We start from the raw sequence: 19,045 nt of genomic DNA, 5'->3' as shown, positions 1-19,045 counted from the left end.
ATATATAGAGCCTGGATTGTTGTCAATTCTTAAATATATAAAACATGCATTGATTGTGAGTTAGTGATATATCTAGAGCCTTGATTGATAGTCAGTTCATGAAATATCTTAGTATTTCTAACTATGCATTGAAAGCCATGTCATTAATTAGCTAAAGCAGGAATTGCTAGTTAGTTCATGCAATATCTAGAGCCTTGATTGTTGTGAATTCATAAAATATATAGAGCAAGCATTGCTAGTTATATATATATTTCATGTAATATCAAGAGCCTGGAATGATGCTAAATGCATTAAAAATATAGTATAGGTTGATAGTTAATAAAATATGTTGAGCATGCATTGATAGTCAGTTTATGAAATATCTACAGCATGTTTTGATAGTCTGACAGTTCATAAAATATATACAGCATTCGTTGATAGTCAGTTCATGTAATATCTAGAGCTTGTATTGACAGTCAGTTCATGAAATATCTACATCATGCATTGATAGTCTGTTCATGTAATATCTTAGGCATGTATTGATAGTTAGTTCATGTAATATCTACAGCATGTATTGATAGTCAGTTCATGTAATATCTACAACATGCATTGATAGTCAGTTGTGTATCTTCAGCATGCATTGACAGTCAGTTCATGAAATATATACAGCATTTATTGATAGTCAGTTGATGTAATATCTACAGCATGCATTGATAGTCAGTTCATGTAATATCTACAGCATGCATTGATAGTCAGTTCATGAAATATCTAGCGCTTGTATTGACAGTCAGTTCATGAAATATCTACATCATGCATTGATAGTCAGTTCATGTAATATCTAAAGCATGTATTGATAGTCAGTTCATGTAATATCTACATCATGTATTGAAATTCAGTTCATGTAATATCTACAGCATGTAATCAGTTCATGAAATATCTACAGCATGCATTGACAGTCAGTTCATGTAATATCTACAACATGCATTGATAGTCAGTTGTGTAACTTCAGCATGCATTGACAGTCAGTTCATACAAATATCTACAGCATGCATTGATAGTCAGTTCATGTAATATCTACAGCATGTATTGATAGTCAGTCTTGTATCTACAGCATGCAATGACAGTCAGTTCGTGAAATATCTACAGCATGCAATGATAGTCAGTTCATGTAATATATTCAGCAAGAATTGATAGTCAGTTCATGAAATATCTAGAGCTTGTTTTTACAGTCAGTTCATGAAATATTTACATCATGCAATGATAGTCAGTTCATGTAATATTTACAGCATGAATTGATAGTCTCAGTTCATGAAGTATCTAGAGCTTGTATTGACAGTCAGTTCATGAAATATCTACAGCATGCATTGATAGTCAGTTCATGTCATATCTTAAGCATGTATTGATAGTCAGTTCATGTAATATCTCAAGCATGTATTGATAGTCAGTTCATGTAATATCTACAGCATGTATTGATAGTCATTCCAGGTTATATCTACAACATGCATTGACAGTCAGTTCATACAAATATCTACAACATGCATTGATAGTCATTTCATGTAATATCTACAGCATGCATTGATAGTCAGTCCATGTAATATCAACAACATGCATTGACAGTCAGTTCATGAAAAATCTACAGCATGTATTGATAGTCAGTTAATGATATATCTACAGCTTGCATTGATAAGTCAGTTCATGAAATATCTACATCATGCATTGATAGTCAGTACATGAAATATCTACAGTAGCATTGACAGCCAGTTCATGAAATATCGACAGCATGCATTGACTGTCAGTTCATGAAATATTGACAGCATGCATGATAGTCAGTTCATGAAATATCTACAGAATGTATTGATGTTAAGTTCATGTAATATTTACAGCATGCATTGATAGTCAGTTCATGTAATATCAACAACATGTATTGATAGTCAGTTCATGAAATATCTTGAGTGTGAATTTATTGTCAGTTCAGGTGACATCTAGAGCATGCATTGATAAACAGCTCATTCCACTTTTTTTACCATGCATCAAAAGTCAGTTAATGAATTATCAAGATTATTATTTGATAATCAACTAATGATATATGTAGATATTGCATTTATAATCAGATCATGGAATATATAAAGTATATTTTTAGTTAGTTTTTATATTCAATTAATGGAATATGATTTATCAGTAGAGTATGGTTTTGAATTCAATACTTAAAATACTAGATAATGTATTGTCTAGTCAGTTCATTACAAAATTGTAAAATTAAATATGTTTATAATTGATCATGAACGTTTTATTTAGCAATTAAATATAATTGTATATATTTGTAAATGTAGTTCATTATTGATTCTGATCAAAATTCTGTTTTTTGTAGTGGATTAAAGTCTTCAAAGAGTTTATACATTTTTCCGAAGTTCAATTATAGGTAATTGAAAGTATTTTTTGTCTTGAAAAAAGAAAAGGACCAATTAAAATCCAACATAAAGAATCCACAAGCGCAAAATATTATTGTCCAGTTAATGGTTATCACAAAACAATTTGCACACAAATCAGAACATCCCCATCATCCTTTTTCTGTGTACACATTTATAACAACCCGTATACTTCCTATTTTATTATAACATTGTTTTACTGAATCATCAAGACACTTGACTTAGCCACTTGTCTATGACTTGTACAGAGAGCACAATTGTCACACATCTATGAAAAGAAATATTTTAAAATCATGTATTTACATCAGCATGAAATTTCATGGTATAAAAAATGACTTTTTTGTGAAGATGTCAATATGTGGATTTCTTATTTTTGTAAAATAAGTGAGGAATTTTCAATAGTCATTTTCTTATATGTTTGTGTTGAATTTTTGGATTGGTCAAACAGGAAATAAACAGAAATTATATAATGTCCCACCAATAAAATAAATAATAATAAATATTTATTCGCTGATTAATTAAAAAAAAACACTTGCAAAACTGCAGCACTGGATTTAAGGATAACATAAAACAAAAAAAGTCAGAATAAAAAATTTCATTTGTTTGTAACAAATAATTTAATTCACTAGCCATTAGAATATTTAATAATACACATCTTGATTTTGGATTGTGAAACAGGGTGAAAGATCATATGACATGTTGGGTTCCCAATTAAAGGTCAATGGATATTAACACACCAGTAAGTGCTGCTTTTTTCCAAACAACTTTTAAAAACAATATTTCAAATAGTGCATAAAATAAATATTGTTCATGCTGCTTATGGCAATGTGGAATACATCTGAATAACTTTATTTTATAAGCCTGTGTTCTTGTAAAAAATTCCATGTATACTGCATGATTATGCTTCACGCTAAGTGAACAATTTTGTCACAGATTTCAGATGTATTCAAGGATTTATTCTTATATCTTAAGATATTGGCAAAAACTGCATTAAAAACTGTCTCTCATGCTATAAAGATTTTTGCAAATGTTTTTCAATAACTTGAGATATTTGAAAAAAAAAGTTCTTAACAGTGTGTTTACATTCTGTTCAGCCAGTGTGTAAATCCCTGAAAACCCCATTGATTTTGCACCCTGTTAAAGATGCTGAATCGGAAAAATTATACTGCCTTGTTTTGCAAATAAATGCATTCCTTTTTGAAGGTACAAGCCATGCTCCTGGAATACAGGATTTAATGCATGTGTGTAAAGTTTGGTCCGAAACTTTCCCCTTTTATGAATTTTTCATTTGAAGGAAGTCTTTTGTAAAGAAAACTCAAGTCTAGGCAGAAAGTGTTGTCCCTCATTGGCCTTTGCTGACTGCACATTTGCATTGTGAAACAATGTATCTAAAATATTTCTTTTCTTCTTGGTCTTAGTCACAAAAAGTGTTTCAATTCCTGTACACATAATGTACAATTAGTTTCATATAATCTATGACAAACACTTAAACGGGTCCCGAAAGTTGCAGGTTTGAAGCTTATTGTGGGAGTATATTCTTAAGATCTCTGTGGCTTTCACCCAAGTACTGGTTCTACCCTGGAAACAGACTCAAGAGCGTTTCAATAAGAATTAGGGTTTCTATGCAGTCGAGCTAAAGTAAATAGATTTAAACTAAACATTTTTAAATATTGTCAATTTCCCTTTAAAGGGGCCTTTTCACAGATTTTGGCATGTTTTCAAGTTTGTCATTAAATGCTTTATATTAATAAACGTAAACATTGGATCTAAAATGCTCCAGTAAAATATCAAGAATAAAATTTAAAAAAGGAAAAAAAGTAGCCTGCAGCAGGGCTCAAACCAGTGACCCGGAGTCCTGGAGTAAAAACCAATTAGACCGCTGAGGCCATCCTGCCAAGTATGTAGCAGAGAAGTATGTTATACTTTATATAAGCAATCTTCGTAGTTTCACAAAATTAAACGATAACAACAGAACTCTCCAAATAAATCAATCGTTTCGCGCTGCAATGCATTATTATTTTCAGGTTTTTAAATCGTCAAAATGTGCATATAATTGCTATATTAGACCATGGTAAATGTTCAGTATTACTTTTTCCTCACAAATAGCAGCAATAAAACGAAAATTTGCGAATCTGAAACAACTTTTTCAATTTTGTCAATTGACCAAAACGTGAAAAGATCCCTTTAAGCGTGACACTTGAAATCAAAAGGAAATAGAGGTAGATGGACTTATGAGTGGAACACAAAACAAAACCATTTTTAGCTGGGATTTTCTTGAGAGCCAAATCTGAAAACAAAAGATGCCCAGACAATTTGAAAATTACTCATCAAACCACCAACAAGCAGTAAGTACTAAAGTTGTTTGGATTTTTTCTGATATTAAAAATGTGTGATTCAAACATTCAATAGTCCCTAAAGAGGGCAAGTGCCTTAAACGAACAATGTAAACCAGCAAGTAAAACTCGTGCCTATAAAAGTGAAAAAAGAAACCATGAACAAAAAAATGTTGAACAAAGGATATTAATAGGTATTTTTCTGTGAAGATCAGAAGATAAACAATGCCACCAATACTTCCTTAACCATTTTTTAGAAATTATAACAGTGTTAAAGGTAAAGGGAGGTAACCCCTTCTGGGAATATATCATTACATTGTTTAAGGGATGTAACTACTTCTGAGAAGTTATCAATCTCCACACAGAGTTGTCATTCCTTGCTCTCACATACAACCTCTGTCATCACAAGAAAATCCTACCAGATTTGGTTTGATAATTTTTTAAGTCTTATATTATGAAAATTAGTATCATTTTCTTTTATATTTAAAAAACTGTGCATACATTTAGGTTCATACTAAAAAATAAACTACCTACATTAATTCCAAAAAAGTAAAAATAAAGAGATTGCCAAGCAATATTGTCCCCTACCAGTGAAACTCCACCATTGTCAGTAAGATTTTTTTAAATAAATATATTTGTTGCCATAGCATTGTCAGTAAAAAAAAAAAAAAAAAAAATACATTTGTTGCCATTGTAACCAGAATTCTTGACGTAGGAACCAAATGAAATGACGTGCATAATCTCCATATTGCCATCTATCCATGTTTCAAGTTTCATGAAAAAATATGAAGAACTTATGAAGTTATCGCAGGATCCAGAAAAGTTTGACAGACTGACTGACGGACACACAGAGCGCAAACCATAAGTCCCCTCCGGTTTCACTGGTAGGGGACAACAACAGTAAAATTATTTACCACATTGCTAAGCTATCATCACGTGATATTTTATCCATATATGCTGGTTCCAGCATCATTATAATTATTGCAATGTTTTTTTATTCAAATTTGGGTCCAATAAGGGTTGTTACTTCACAGAAATTAGCATTTGATAGTTAAAAGGAGTAACCGTATTTTCCCTTGTATAGCGCACAGCTTTTTACCTCCAAATTTCAAATAAAAAAGTTTGTGCGCGTTATACATTGATACAACGCTATCCCGGCTGCTAAAATGCAAAAAAAATTATTTACGTAATCGTAAATTTCATAATAGCCGCCATTTTTTTATTACAGAAAACTACACCCTATAATCTTACAAACTGAAGGGGCCGTTGTCTAAACAACAAAAAGTCAGTAACGGCAGATATGAAAGGGGTAGCATTAGTTATTTACAAAAAATAAAATATTTGAATAAAGTATGCGAACATTTATTCGTCTGTGTTTGTCATTTCTACTGCCATTTTGGTCCGATGAGGCAGCTTACATTGGACTGGTAAAGGTATTTGGTATTTTTTGCAGGTAACCGTAGGTGTGAACAGGGACTTCTTAAGTGTTTTCCAGTTTGGTCAATACTGACATATCTCAACAACCGTAGCCCTGTCTCCCATGCGCCACGAAGTTTTTATTAAGCATTCAAATTTAAAGCCCATGCTTTCCCCGAGGAAGAATGACATGATGTACATGAATTCTTATTTTCTCAAGATTTACACGAAATGCATATGGACTGTTAATCTGTTGCTAGAAAATGACAAAATTGTCAGAAAATTATAATGCTCTGCAACCCATGCTCTGTATCATAAGGACGCTGCCTATTTTGAATGCTTTATTACGCTTTCCATTGCCCCAGATTACTGGATTGCGCAATAGTAAAATGGCGGCCATTTTTGGTCCGATTTGGAGGTTTTATTGTTTTTAAATATTTTTTCTCCATTTTTGCATTAATAAAACAGCCTGCACGCTATACATGGTTGCGCGATATACAAGGGAAAATGCGGTAACCTCTTCTGGAAAGTTAGCAGTCCATTGTTCAAGGGATGTGATTTCTCTTCAAATGTATGTCATCATATTACATTACAATCTTTCGTTAATCTTATACTGTAACACATAAACATGTTAACATGTCTTTAACCATTCCCCACTCAGAAGCAATTAGAAAATGTATAATATACTCTCAGCCTGTTCAGGTTTTATGCTGTTTGCTGCTAATCAGTATTAAAGGTTTGGAAATGAAGCCTTAAAATCTGGAATCGAGTTAGAAAGGTCTCAAATTAAAAAAAAAATTGAAGGGACTACAAATGCTTGACAATACGTATCTAAGTGGTAAAGGGTTAAACATGCATCTATCGTTATGTACAGAATGTACCGGTATTACATTAGAATCTATGGCTAATCTAAACAAGAGCATAGCATAACGGGTGCCACGCTCGGCTGCGAAAGCTTGTCAGAATTTCTTTTTTTTTTTTTTTTTTTAGAGGTCACAGTGACCTTTACCTTTGACCTAGTGACCCAAAATGGGTGTGGCATGTAGAACTCATCAAGGTGCATCTACATATGAAGTTTCAATGAAGGTCAAAGTTGTAGGTGGAAGCACTTTGGTTTTAGAGGCAATGTTAAGGTTTTTGTTAAAGTTTAATATTAGAGGTCACAGTGACCTTGACCTTTGACCTTGTGACCCAAAAATGGGTGTGGCATGTAAAACTCATCAAGGTGAAACTACATATGAAGTTTCAAAGTTGTAGGTGGAAGCACTTTGATTTTAGAGCCTAAGTTAAAGTTTGATTTTAGACCTTTGACCTAGTGACCCAAAAATGGGTGTGGCGTGTAGAACTCATCAAGGTGCATCTACATATGAAGTTGTAGGTGGAAGCACTTTGATTTTAGAGCCAATATTAAGGTTTTAGCACGACGCCTACGGGGGACGGCGGACGAGCTGGCTATGACAATTTTCTCCGAAAACAGCCTCGTTAAAAATGAAAACATTTCTTTAAACGTACACTTCCTTATTTTGTATACTATGTATTACATTACAATCTATCATCTTAAATAGATAAACCTTTCTTTAAATATGCAGTTACTCATTATGTACACTTATACATGTATATTGCGTTAAAATCTTTCATTTATTTTACAGATGTAAACCATTACCAGATGTGTAACCATACACTACATCATAATTGTGCACTTATGATCTACATTAGTCCTCCAGCATATATATACTCTCTCCATATCCACTTACACTTAAACAAAATTCACTTTGTGAAAAGTCACAAGTTCCTATCAGATATAAAATCACCTTGTTAAAATGACTAAGTGAAACTTTTAATTACTTTACGGATGTATTATTTTCTGTTCATATATTTAATTTATTTTTGTTATTTGGATTTTAAACCTATTTATTGGATCTGAGCTGTACTCTGGAAAAACAGGACTTAATGCATTTGCTTAAAGTGTTGTCCTAGATAAGCCTGTACAATCTGCACAGGCTCATAATGGAAGACACTTTCTGCCTTAACTGGATTTTTGTTAAGAAGAGACGTTCCTTAAAGGGAAAAAATTTCCTTGATTTCCTGGGTTGATCGATCCATAAATTTAAAACAAACAAATAAAAAAATGACAGATGCAAATTCCTCAAACAAAAATTCAAAATGGGAAATAAACAAAATTACATTTTAACAACAGCTGTCTCCATAGGATGACATATGCCCCCAATAAATGCTTTGATAGAAGTTATGAGCATTTTTCAAAACCTCGACACATTTTTGAAACCTAAACGCGGACCCTTAGTTCAAGGTCAAGGTCACAGGGGTCAAAATTTGTGTGCGTATAGAAAGGCCTTGTCCATATACACATGCATACCAAATATGAATGTTACATCTGAAGCGACATAGAAGTTACATGTATGAGCATTTTTCGAAACCTAAACACAAAGTGTGACGGACAGACGGATGGACGGACTGACAGACGGACAGTGCGATCACTATATGCCCTCCTTCCGGGGCATAAAAACCATAAAATGTCATGTTGACGCACATAAATGATTTTTCAGTAAACAAAAACAAGTCTGAAAGATTAATCACACCAGATAGTTCTTGTCCATTAGTTCCTCAGCAGCTACAACTTACCGCATATTATTCCTCGGACGACCAACCGTGTTCAACTGCTCCATTATTTCCCTGAAATCAAGTCAGTTAAGTGTTTTAACCCTTTGCATGCTGGGTAATTTGTCATCTGCTAAAATGTTGTCTGCTGAATGTCTAAAATTGGCATTTTCTTCAATTTTTTCCAAAGAATTCTATCAGAATAGCAAACAGTTTGGATCCTGATGAGACGCCACGTTCTGTGGCATCTCATCTGGATCCAAACTGTTTGCAAAGGCCTTCAAAATTCGGTTCCAGAACTGAAAGAGTTAAATGGCTACATCAAACATGCATAGTAAAGCTAGAACCAGTGCCAGTTTATCGAGCCTCATTCTGGTAAAACTGGGCTTAACGAATGTGTAAAGTGTCGTCCTGAAGATTAGCATGTGAAGTCTGCCTAGACTGGGCTTAACGAATGTGTAAAGTGTCGTCCTGAAGATTAGCATGTGCAGTCTGCCTAGACTGGGCTTAACGAATGTGTAAAGTGTCGTCCTGAAGATTAGCATGTGCAGTCTGCCTAGACTGGGCTTAACGAATGTGTAAAGCGTTGTCCTGAAGATTAGCATGTGCAGTCTGCCTAGACTGGGCTTAACGAATGTGTAAAGTGTCGTCCTGAAGATTAGCATGTGCAGTCTGCCTAGACTGGGTTTTTGTTAAGAAGAGACTTTATTCATTGCCTGAGCTGACTGCACATTCCAATCTGGTACGACACTTAATGCACATGCATTAAACTGCCTTTTCACATAGCGAGGCTCAACTTATCTATTTTCCCCCCTAGGTTTGGCCAGTTTTGACTCCAGGTTCATGATTTGATGAAACTAGTTACAAACCAAATATGACTCATAGGTTGCAGTTGAAGTTCAAGAGACGTATATTTCTAACAATAAAGTAACAATAACAATTTTATAGAAATTCTAAGTTAAACAAGAGCTGTCAGAAGACAGGGCGCTCGACTTTTTGAGTGCTTGACAGTATAACTTAAGCCATCATGGAGAAATTGTTCATATTCAATAAGGTTAAGATAATATAGTCATATTCTAAGTGGAAGAGGACCATAATTGAAACATATTGATTGCTTATGTTTTAAAGAAATCGTACTTTATAGATGATTCTGATCAGGTTCAGGTATATTTTCCATAATCTATTGAACATCTGTAAAGACATAAAACAAACTAATAAGATTTTATTTCAAGTTTGATAGCAATAGCTTGGGTGGTATGGTTGGATGGTCCTTCCAAAAAATATAGGGGGGTATAATGTGGGTTTTGGTCATTTATTAGATGATCTTCCAAAAATAACAAAAAAAGGGAAACAAATTGGGCGGGGGTGTTTCTGGGGTGGGGCGTGGAGGATGGTTTGGGTGGAGACCACTGTGGTATGTCATGTTAGTGTTGTTTTGTCAAAGAATGAATCAAATCTGATCATAAATAAAGAAGTTATGGCAATTCTAGCAAAATTTAATAATTTGACCTTGAGAGTCAAGGTTATTCAATGGCCAAGGTCTAATTTAACTTGCCAGGTACAGTACCCTCATGATAATAAGAAAGTATTTGAAGTTTTAAAGCAATATCCTTGATACTTAAGAAGTATAAAAGAAGATCTAAACACAATATTTAACAAAATATTAAAAGTGACTAAGTCAAAAAGGGTCATAATTCCGCCAAAATGCCAACCAGAATATGCAACTTTTCCTGTACAGTCGATCCCCTTATGAGAGTTAGCAAGTGTTCCAATTTTGAAACTAATAGCTATAATACTTTAGGAGTAAAGTGGACTAAAACACAAAACCTAATCAATTTTCAATTTTCTAAATATTAAAGGGGCCATAATTCTGTCGAAATGCCAGTCTGAGTTACATAACTTTGCCTGCACAGTCCCCTTATGATAGTTAGTAAGAGTTGCAAGTATGAAAGCAAGAGATATGATAATTTAGGAATAAAGTGGACCTAAACTCAAAACTTTATTAAGTATAAAATGGGCCAGTGAGAGTTACATTTTTTTCAAAAGAGTTTTGCACCTTGACCTTCACAATTGTTTTGTTGCCATAAAGAAGCATTCCAAGTTTGAGTCAAATATCTTTGATAGTGTTAAAGTTTTAGAAATTTAACAACATATTCTAAGTTAAAAAGGGGCATAACTTTAAAAATATTGTTGACAGAGTTATCCAGCTAGACTTTAACAAGTGTCTTAACCCCATAAGGAAGTAGTCCAAGTATGAAGTGATTATCTTTGATAGTATTCAAATTATTGAAGTTATTACAAATTTTAACACGAAATTCTAAGTTAAAAAGGGGCATAACTTTAAAAATAATGCTGACAGAGTTATGCACCTTGATCTACACAATTGTCTTGTTGCCATAAAGAAGTATTCCAAGTTTGAGTTAATTATCTTTGATAGTGTTAAAAATATTTGACTTTATAAAAAAAATTAACCAACGCTGATGCCGGGGGAGAAGTATAGCTCTCATTTTTCTTCGAAAAGTCAAGCTAAAAAGGGGCATTAATTGTTTTATTTTAACATAGGATAATAAAAGTCCTAAATGTACTACTTCACATCATAAGACAATTCAAACAATTTTGAATTTTGTCAGTTGAATAACGTAAGAGTGTAGGAGACAAATTTGCATCTACAACAAATCACAGGTGTTGGGCGCGTGGACTATTCACTGAACATTTATTAATATGTCATAAAACAACATTTTTCATCACTTTGACCAAAAAATCTGATATAAAATATATGAACATAATGTATTATATCAGAAATTAATATTTTCTCAAAGTGATGAAAAATGTTGTCTTATGATATATTGATAGTGTTTCAGAGAATTGGCCATGCACCCAAAACCTGTGGTACAAATGCACAGATGTCCCTGTGTTTTCATTATACCCTCTCAAGTTCATCCCTATGGGGTAACTACCTTTATTATGTATATGGGGGTTACATTACACCAGAGAGGTAAATTACCATAGGCTTGTTGAAAAGTTAACCAGGTTGTTTTTTCGGTGTAGCTGTATAAGCCAGCTTTTCACCTTACATGACCTTTGTAAGTGTCCAATAAAATTCAAATAAAATTTCTCGCAGCTAGATACAAATGAATACACTTCATTTATTCAATTGGCTGGTTTGAACATACCACCAGAACATTGGAAACATGACCGCGTCTTTGTAACACTGTTTTTACTGCATGTTCAGCATGAGACAATTTTATCTCTAATGAAAAGGCTTGATAGAATACAGTTTTACACTCAACTCTCGACATCAATACAGTTTGTGCCAAACCATTTTAAATTGTTTTCGAAATTTAACATTTAACATGTAAAAGTATTTAGGTTTAAACAAGCTGTCGTTCCAGCAAAGGAAGCGTGGCCTCCCTTTAATGCATTGCATTCCAACCCGCAAGGTATCAGGGTCAGTTCGCGGCCAGTACAATAATCGTTATATAATATTGCGTGAACTATGTGAACTGGAATTTTCTTTAGACCAGAAATATGTTATATGAAAATATTCAGCAATATTATTATGGTATGTCAACAATACCATGATAAATATTATTTTTGATTAATTTAACAAGAATTATTCCACCATATTGACTAATGTATTAAGCATGAGCGCGATGATTCTTGATACTGTAAATAATCGAAATCAAATAGCAATGCCCGACAAACCACTAAAACAGGTTTGTTTGAAGAACGCGCGCATTAATATTTAAAATATGTACGGATACTTTGCGTGTGGCCGGTTGACTCATATGTTTTAATTTCACTTCCATTCTTCTTTTGGTTTTCTGTTTTGTATCTATAGGTTTATGACCAGCAATATGTAATAACAGGGTTTTTTATCTGATTTTGGGGAAAGGGCCTGGCCTTTTTTAGGGGAAAAAATATCACGCGAAATGCCGGATTTTGGGGAAAAAAATCATGCGAAACGCCGGATTTTGGGGAAAATAAGGAAAGTCTTAAATAATCAATTTGACATATTTTGCTGTTTTAAAAAAAAATTCAAGGCAACAGATAATTTAACTATGCAATATGTTATATTTTCTATACTGGATCAGGTTATCTTTTTTGAAAGATATTTCTTGTTAACAATAGCTTAAAGCCAATGACTTTACTCTGAGTAATTATCTATGATAAAACTGTGGGTAGCCGTAGCTAGTGATTTATGAGAGGGGTGCTAATTTGGGGCAAAAATATGGCCCCATTTCCCTTCTAAAAAGATATAAAATTATGCCCTCTCAATGTCGGCTTTTAAGAGGAAAAAATCAACTACATTTTGAAGGATTTTGAATTTCTGATTTGATTCTGTATTTTGAAAGGAAATTTTCTAAGTTTTAGGAGATTTTCTTGTTTCCAGCTATTTTCTTAAACTAAGTGTCAGGTTAACCCTTTACCACTTACATATGTATTAAACCCTTTACCACTTTTAAGATTCGTATTTAATTTAATTTTACATTTGCCACAAAGAATTTGATTAATGTTAAAAATAAAGTAGAATATAAGCGTGTTATGATGCTTATCAACAAAAATATAATTCCCCTTTTGTCCTCATCCGTCCCATCTAAAATACCATGAAACATTCCCCCTACCGGTTACACAATATCAATGGTAATATAATCTTAACAAAACCTATTTTGAACAGCCACAAATATGTATTGGCACTAGTGGGTTTCATGTTCATGCTTCAAGGAGGAAGTAAAAACCATCATATACATGTATTAAGTGACTCTGATTTGCTTCTTACCGTACTATGGGTCTTTTTATTCCAATATTTATCAGATCAGGCTCTTCAGAGTGCTGAAATTACAACAATAATTCTTTCATATAGTTTGGTATAACAACAATAATTTTGTTCATATAGTTTGGTACAACAACAATAATTATGCTCCTATACATATGCTAAAATTACAACAATAATTGTGCTACTTTATAGTTTTGTTCAGTGAAATAACATTGTGTTCATATAGTTTGGTATAACAACAATAATTGTGTTCATATAGTTTGGTATATCAACAATAATTGTGTTCATATAGTTTGGTATACATGTAACAACCATAATTGTGTTCATATAGTTTGGTATAACAACAATAATTGTGTTCATAACAGTGTTTTTTTAATGGCAATTTCGGGGCCGATATTCGTTGAAAAAATAATTGATATATATTTAAGAAAAAAGACAAAGACATTCAGCAGTGAATATTACATTCATGCATACATGTGTATTCATATAATAAATATCATTACATAGAAAAGAGTAAATTTTTATTTTCCCCTTTTCCTAAAAAACGACGCATTTTTCCCCTTTGGACGGGCCCCGCCACCATTCCCCTATTTGTGAAAAAAAACACTGTCATATAGTTTTGTATAACAACAATAATTGCATTCATATTGTTATGTATAACAAAATTAATTGTGTTCATATAGTTTGGTATAACAATACTAACTGTGGTCATATAGTTTGGCATAACAACGATAATTATGCTCCTACAGTTATGATGAAATAACAACAATAACTGTTTTACTTTATAGTTTTGTTCAGTTTATAATGACAATAAGTGTGTTCATATAGTTTGGTATAAAAACAATAATTGTGTTAATATAGTTTGGTATAACAAAGTATTTAGGTTACTTTTTTAAGTTTTGGTCAGTGAAATAAGAACAATAATTGTGTTCATATAGCTTGCTTCAATTCTGAAATAACAACAATTATTATAAAAGTTCCTATAATTTGCTTCAGTGAAATAACAACCATTTGTGTGTTTCTACAGTTGGTTTCCATAAAATTACAGCAATAATTACCGTAATTACTCAAGTTTTCAGACATAACACATTTTTGGAGACCACCTTTTATGGCCAAAATAATTATTTTTTGTGACACAACATTTTGGACATATAGGTTTTTGTCAATAATTTATGACATTATTTTCAGACAGTACATTATACAGTACTTTTTACCAGATGTCTTCCCTGTTTTCACTTATCTGGTGTCACTTCCATCATGCATAATATCTTATGACCGAATTAAGGTCATAAAATCTAGCAGACGCAGGGCTTAACACTAACTTTTTTTTCAACTAGCCCATTCGGGCTAGTAAATGCAGAACCTACTAGCCCTGACCAATATTTCATGTGCCCCGACCAAAGTATTATCAAAACCTTTATAATTATCATTTAACTTGTATTTTCTTGTGCGTGGAGATGCGCAATTATGATTCAATCATTCTTATTAGCTTGCCTTACTAATGCTAATGAATTCAATATGCATCTACTTAAGACATCTATTTGTAATCTTCACGCCATTTCGGGAGAAATTTCCTTGTTTTTTTTCCCCTCATACTTTCTCTTACTTTCCTCTTTCCCTTTTCTTTTTTTATCCGAGGACCCCCCATCCCCACCCGTAAAGCCAAACTTTAACAACGACATGAACGTTAAAACCTTTTCACATAGATTGCCGCGGTTGCCGTCTGACAACAAACGGTAAGTGAAAATTAGGTGTCGCAAAATAACAAATAACGTGTTACGGTAGTCGTAACAATTGAACAAGGTTAACTCTCTACTAAAAGCCGGGATCGACCATTATCCCTTGTCAAAAAATAACCCACTTTCATACCAAAACACACTTAAACCAACATAAAACTGTTTTTTCTGAGTTTTTCTTAGCGGAAGTTGGTTTTTGCTAATAAAAGTGAGTTTTATGTGCGCTAAACTGTGCTTAACTGAGTTTAAAGTTGGTTATTTTAAGAAGATGTGTGTTTAAGCGAGTTTTTTTCTGTAAGAAGTCGTTTTTTTGTGTGTCAAAAGTGAGTCTTTTTATTTATGAGTTGGTTTATGTGTGTTTAAGTGTGTCTTTTTGTTTTATAAGCGAGTCTTTTACAACAGAAGTTGGTCTTTTTTTAAACAGAAGTGGGTTTAAGCGAGTTTAACTTGGTCTTTTTGTAAATAAGTTGAGAGCTGCAACGAGGCTTAAAGACTCACTTTAACACACTTTTCAACAAGTTGGTCTTTTGTTTATTAATATAACTCATCAATGAAACAATAATTCTTCAACTGGGTCTTTGTTTAATGTTTATAGCCATAAATAAAACAAGTCAATTGTAAAGGGGCTTGTTTTACAGCTTGTTTGCCATTGTCCCTATTGTACATTTGTGTGCTCCCCATAATTTTTAGGGAATATTGGATGAAAATGGCTCTTTCAGAACATCACAGGTTCACAGATGGACAACAAGTATCACTGACAAAAACTATAACAATGGTCAAGCTTAGTTTTAAACATGAAAATGAAAGAGTTTGTGTTTCACTTTGATTTTTTTCTTTATGTTTGTTTTTATTATAAACAATATCTTATGATTGTTTTATGTCTTAATTTTTTCTTTTTTTTAAACAATCTCATATGATTGTTTATATTTGTTTAAAACAGTATTTACTTGTTAAATCTGCATATTTAAATAATTATGGTATTGGAAACATTATTTTGGAAATAATCTATTTATTTTTGTACATAAGTTATGCAAGATTTTGATATTTGCATATGCTACCATCATATCCATTTTCTTAATTTGCAATAAAATAATAAAATGCCAAACATGACCTGTGTTACATAAACTGTCAACAAAATAACAAGACAATACCTAAAAACACCCTTATTTCACACCACTAACAATAAACAGATAACAATCTGTCAGGCATTCAGAGCTAAACAGGGTACTGATTATCTAGGGGTAGATAAGGCTACTGATGGGGTTTGCCTAGAGATAAGGCTGTGTGGAATAAGATATAAGGCTTTTGATTGGCTATTGCACTGAGGAAGTTATCTTTTTGAAAACAACAACTTTTGAAAAATAAGCTGGTGTCAGCAATTGAATATTGAGCTAAATTTAATTCAGCAACATTAATATAAAGAAGTGAAAGACTTATAATGGTAGTGTAAAATGTCTTGAAATTCTGTCAGCATGAAGTATTGTGTGATGAAAACAATGTGTTTTTTACTGCAATGTGGAAATCAATAATAAGTTGGTTGGAAAGGAGGTTGAACTGCCTGTTGTTGTTTTTGGAATACTGAAGAACAGTTTTAACAGGTTTGTATTGTCATTTCTTTACCCCTTTTTTTAATTAGTTTATTGAATTAATTATGATCATTATCATATTTATGTATTGTCACTGGGAAATGTAAATGGATAAGTTATTGTATTGCAATTTAAAGGATAAACAACACATTTTGAAGCAAAAATAGATAAACTTACACATGAAATAGTGTAAATGTTGTGTACAGTGAATAATTATGGTTGTGTTTCATGGTTATTGTCATCTAAAATTTTATTTATATCTATTTCTGGTTATTACTGAACGGATTTCTTTCCCTCATACTTAATTAGAACGTATATATTTTAATTTTGAAGGTTAAACTCTTGCCACAAGGCAAAATTGACATCGATGGGAAGATCCTTTGGAAAGAATGTGCATCATCGCCTGCCTGACGTATGGACTTTTAAACCTGGTTTTTACCCTGCACAAGCTGGCAAACTTGAGGGGAACAAGAGTGGGAAAACCTCGCCCTGTCCTTGACCAAGAAAGCTCGATTTGTTGAGAGGTAAACTATACAGGTTATTGCATTTACAATGCCACCAGACCACACAGCCAAATGAGACCACGCATCTTGGTACATTTTCAAACTGCATTTTCTACCAAACGCAATTTCTTTTAATAATTGATGAAAAGTGCTAAGTCACATGTGATCACGGGATTAAAATTTCAAAAATAAACAAACAAAAACAACAAGCAAATAACTTAAATTTATTTTTATTAAAGCAACAAGATTACCATAACAGCAATATTTCATAGATAAGTGGAACGAAAACATAACCAATCAACATGTTTGAAGAATGCCTTGCCCTTTTGAAAGTGATATGGTATTAATCCTTTGCAGATCAACTGGCATAAGAGATGCTCAAGAGGAGAAGGACACAAGCAGCATCAATGGTACAACTACGTGTCGCTCCAGCGCCCGCTTTCCAGGTCTCTACCAGCTGCTTTCCAGGTCCCTCCACCCGCCAAGATCAGGTCTAATTCCCTGCACTGGCTGCTTTACAGGTCCCCTAGCAGTCAAGGTCTCTCCAGTAGCTGCTGTGCAGGTCCCAACACCGTATGCCGTCAAGGTTCCTCCATAAGCTGAAATCCAGGTTCCTCATTCCACTGCGGTGCAGGTACCTCCAACAGCTGAGATCCAGGTCTCTGCAGCAGCTGCGGTCTAAATACTCCACCCGCAGTGGTCCATTGCGGTCAACCTTTTGCTTTAAAATCTTCCATAAATGTCTATTATTTTATAATGTATTGTAAAAATAATCTGTTTGTATAAATTTGCGGTGTACTATTTTTGTCATATAAACATAATTTTCGTACACATTGTGTTTTTTTCCCTTTTAACCACATGGGGCTTATAATGAACTGTTGTAATTGCTTCACAAAAACCATTTTTTCTAGAACATATCAGTCCAAAATTATTTTTTTTCACACTGCAAAATCCCACAAAAGGCTCACAAAAAACCTACTTTCTTAAAAAAACTCACTAAAACACTGTTAAAACCCACAAAAATCAACTTACCCAAACCCACAAATTTCTTTTGTTTTTTTTCACAGATAAAATACTGTTAATAACTAGGTTTAAAGCGAGTTAAAAGCTTGTTTTCACTGTGAAAAAAACTAACAAAGGCGTGCTTTCAGCTCACTTTTCGCTCACTTAAAAACCGTGTTTAGCCTGCTTATAGCTCACATAAAAAACACACTTTTTACCCACTTAAAACCAACTCCACAGACAGAAGTTGGTCTAAGCATGTTTAAAAAACCTCAAAAAACCAACTTGTAGAAAATCATACTCACTTTAAACCCACTTAAGATGGTTAAAAAACCCACTATGTTGGTTTAAAGCGAGTTAAACCAAGATTTAACTCAGAAAAAACCAAGTCGGTAAGCTAAAAAACCCAGTCGGTAAGCTAAAAGCGTGTCTGAAAAACCCGCTTTTAGCACAGTGCAAATACAGCAGAGTTAAACACAGATGCCTGAAAAAAACTCACTTTAAACCCACTTAAGACGGTTAAAAAACCACTATGTTGGCTTTAAGCGAGTTAAACCAAGATTCAACTCAGATAAAACCAAGTCGGTAAGCAAAAAGTGTGTTTAAAAGTCTCGCTTTTAGCTCGGTGCCAATACCGCAGGGTTAAACCCAGTTTAAAACTGGGTTATAAC

General features: G+C 33.2%; 1 protein-coding gene and 1 long non-coding RNA gene across 2 annotated transcripts in view; one reads left to right on the top strand and one right to left on the bottom strand.

Annotated features, from left to right (window-relative positions):
- The window catches only part of LOC127857708 (uncharacterized), a 91,385-nt gene that overhangs the window by 64,178 nt on the left and 8,162 nt on the right, over positions 1-19,045 (bottom strand). Inside the window, exons 3-4 of the mRNA XM_052394342.1 lie at positions 13,551-13,603; positions 8,795-8,845 (exon numbers count right to left, since the gene is read on the bottom strand). Of these exons, the coding sequence (XP_052250302.1) occupies positions 8,795-8,845; positions 13,551-13,603 (104 nt within the window). The remainder of the gene's footprint in view (positions 1-8,794; positions 8,846-13,550; positions 13,604-19,045) is intronic.
- LOC127857719 (uncharacterized) lies at positions 16,328-18,201 on the top strand. Its single transcript, XR_008038578.1, has 3 exons — positions 16,328-16,881; positions 17,203-17,393; positions 17,730-18,201. It is a non-coding gene; the product is annotated as an uncharacterized LOC127857719 (long non-coding RNA).

The sequence above is a fragment of the Dreissena polymorpha genome, chromosome 14 (assembly GCF_020536995.1).
Source record: "Dreissena polymorpha isolate Duluth1 chromosome 14, UMN_Dpol_1.0, whole genome shotgun sequence".
NCBI classification, from domain to species: Eukaryota; Metazoa; Mollusca; class Bivalvia; order Myida; family Dreissenidae; genus Dreissena; species Dreissena polymorpha.
Note: the sequence above shows the minus strand (reverse complement) of the source record. Positions and strands in the feature narration are given on the sequence as shown.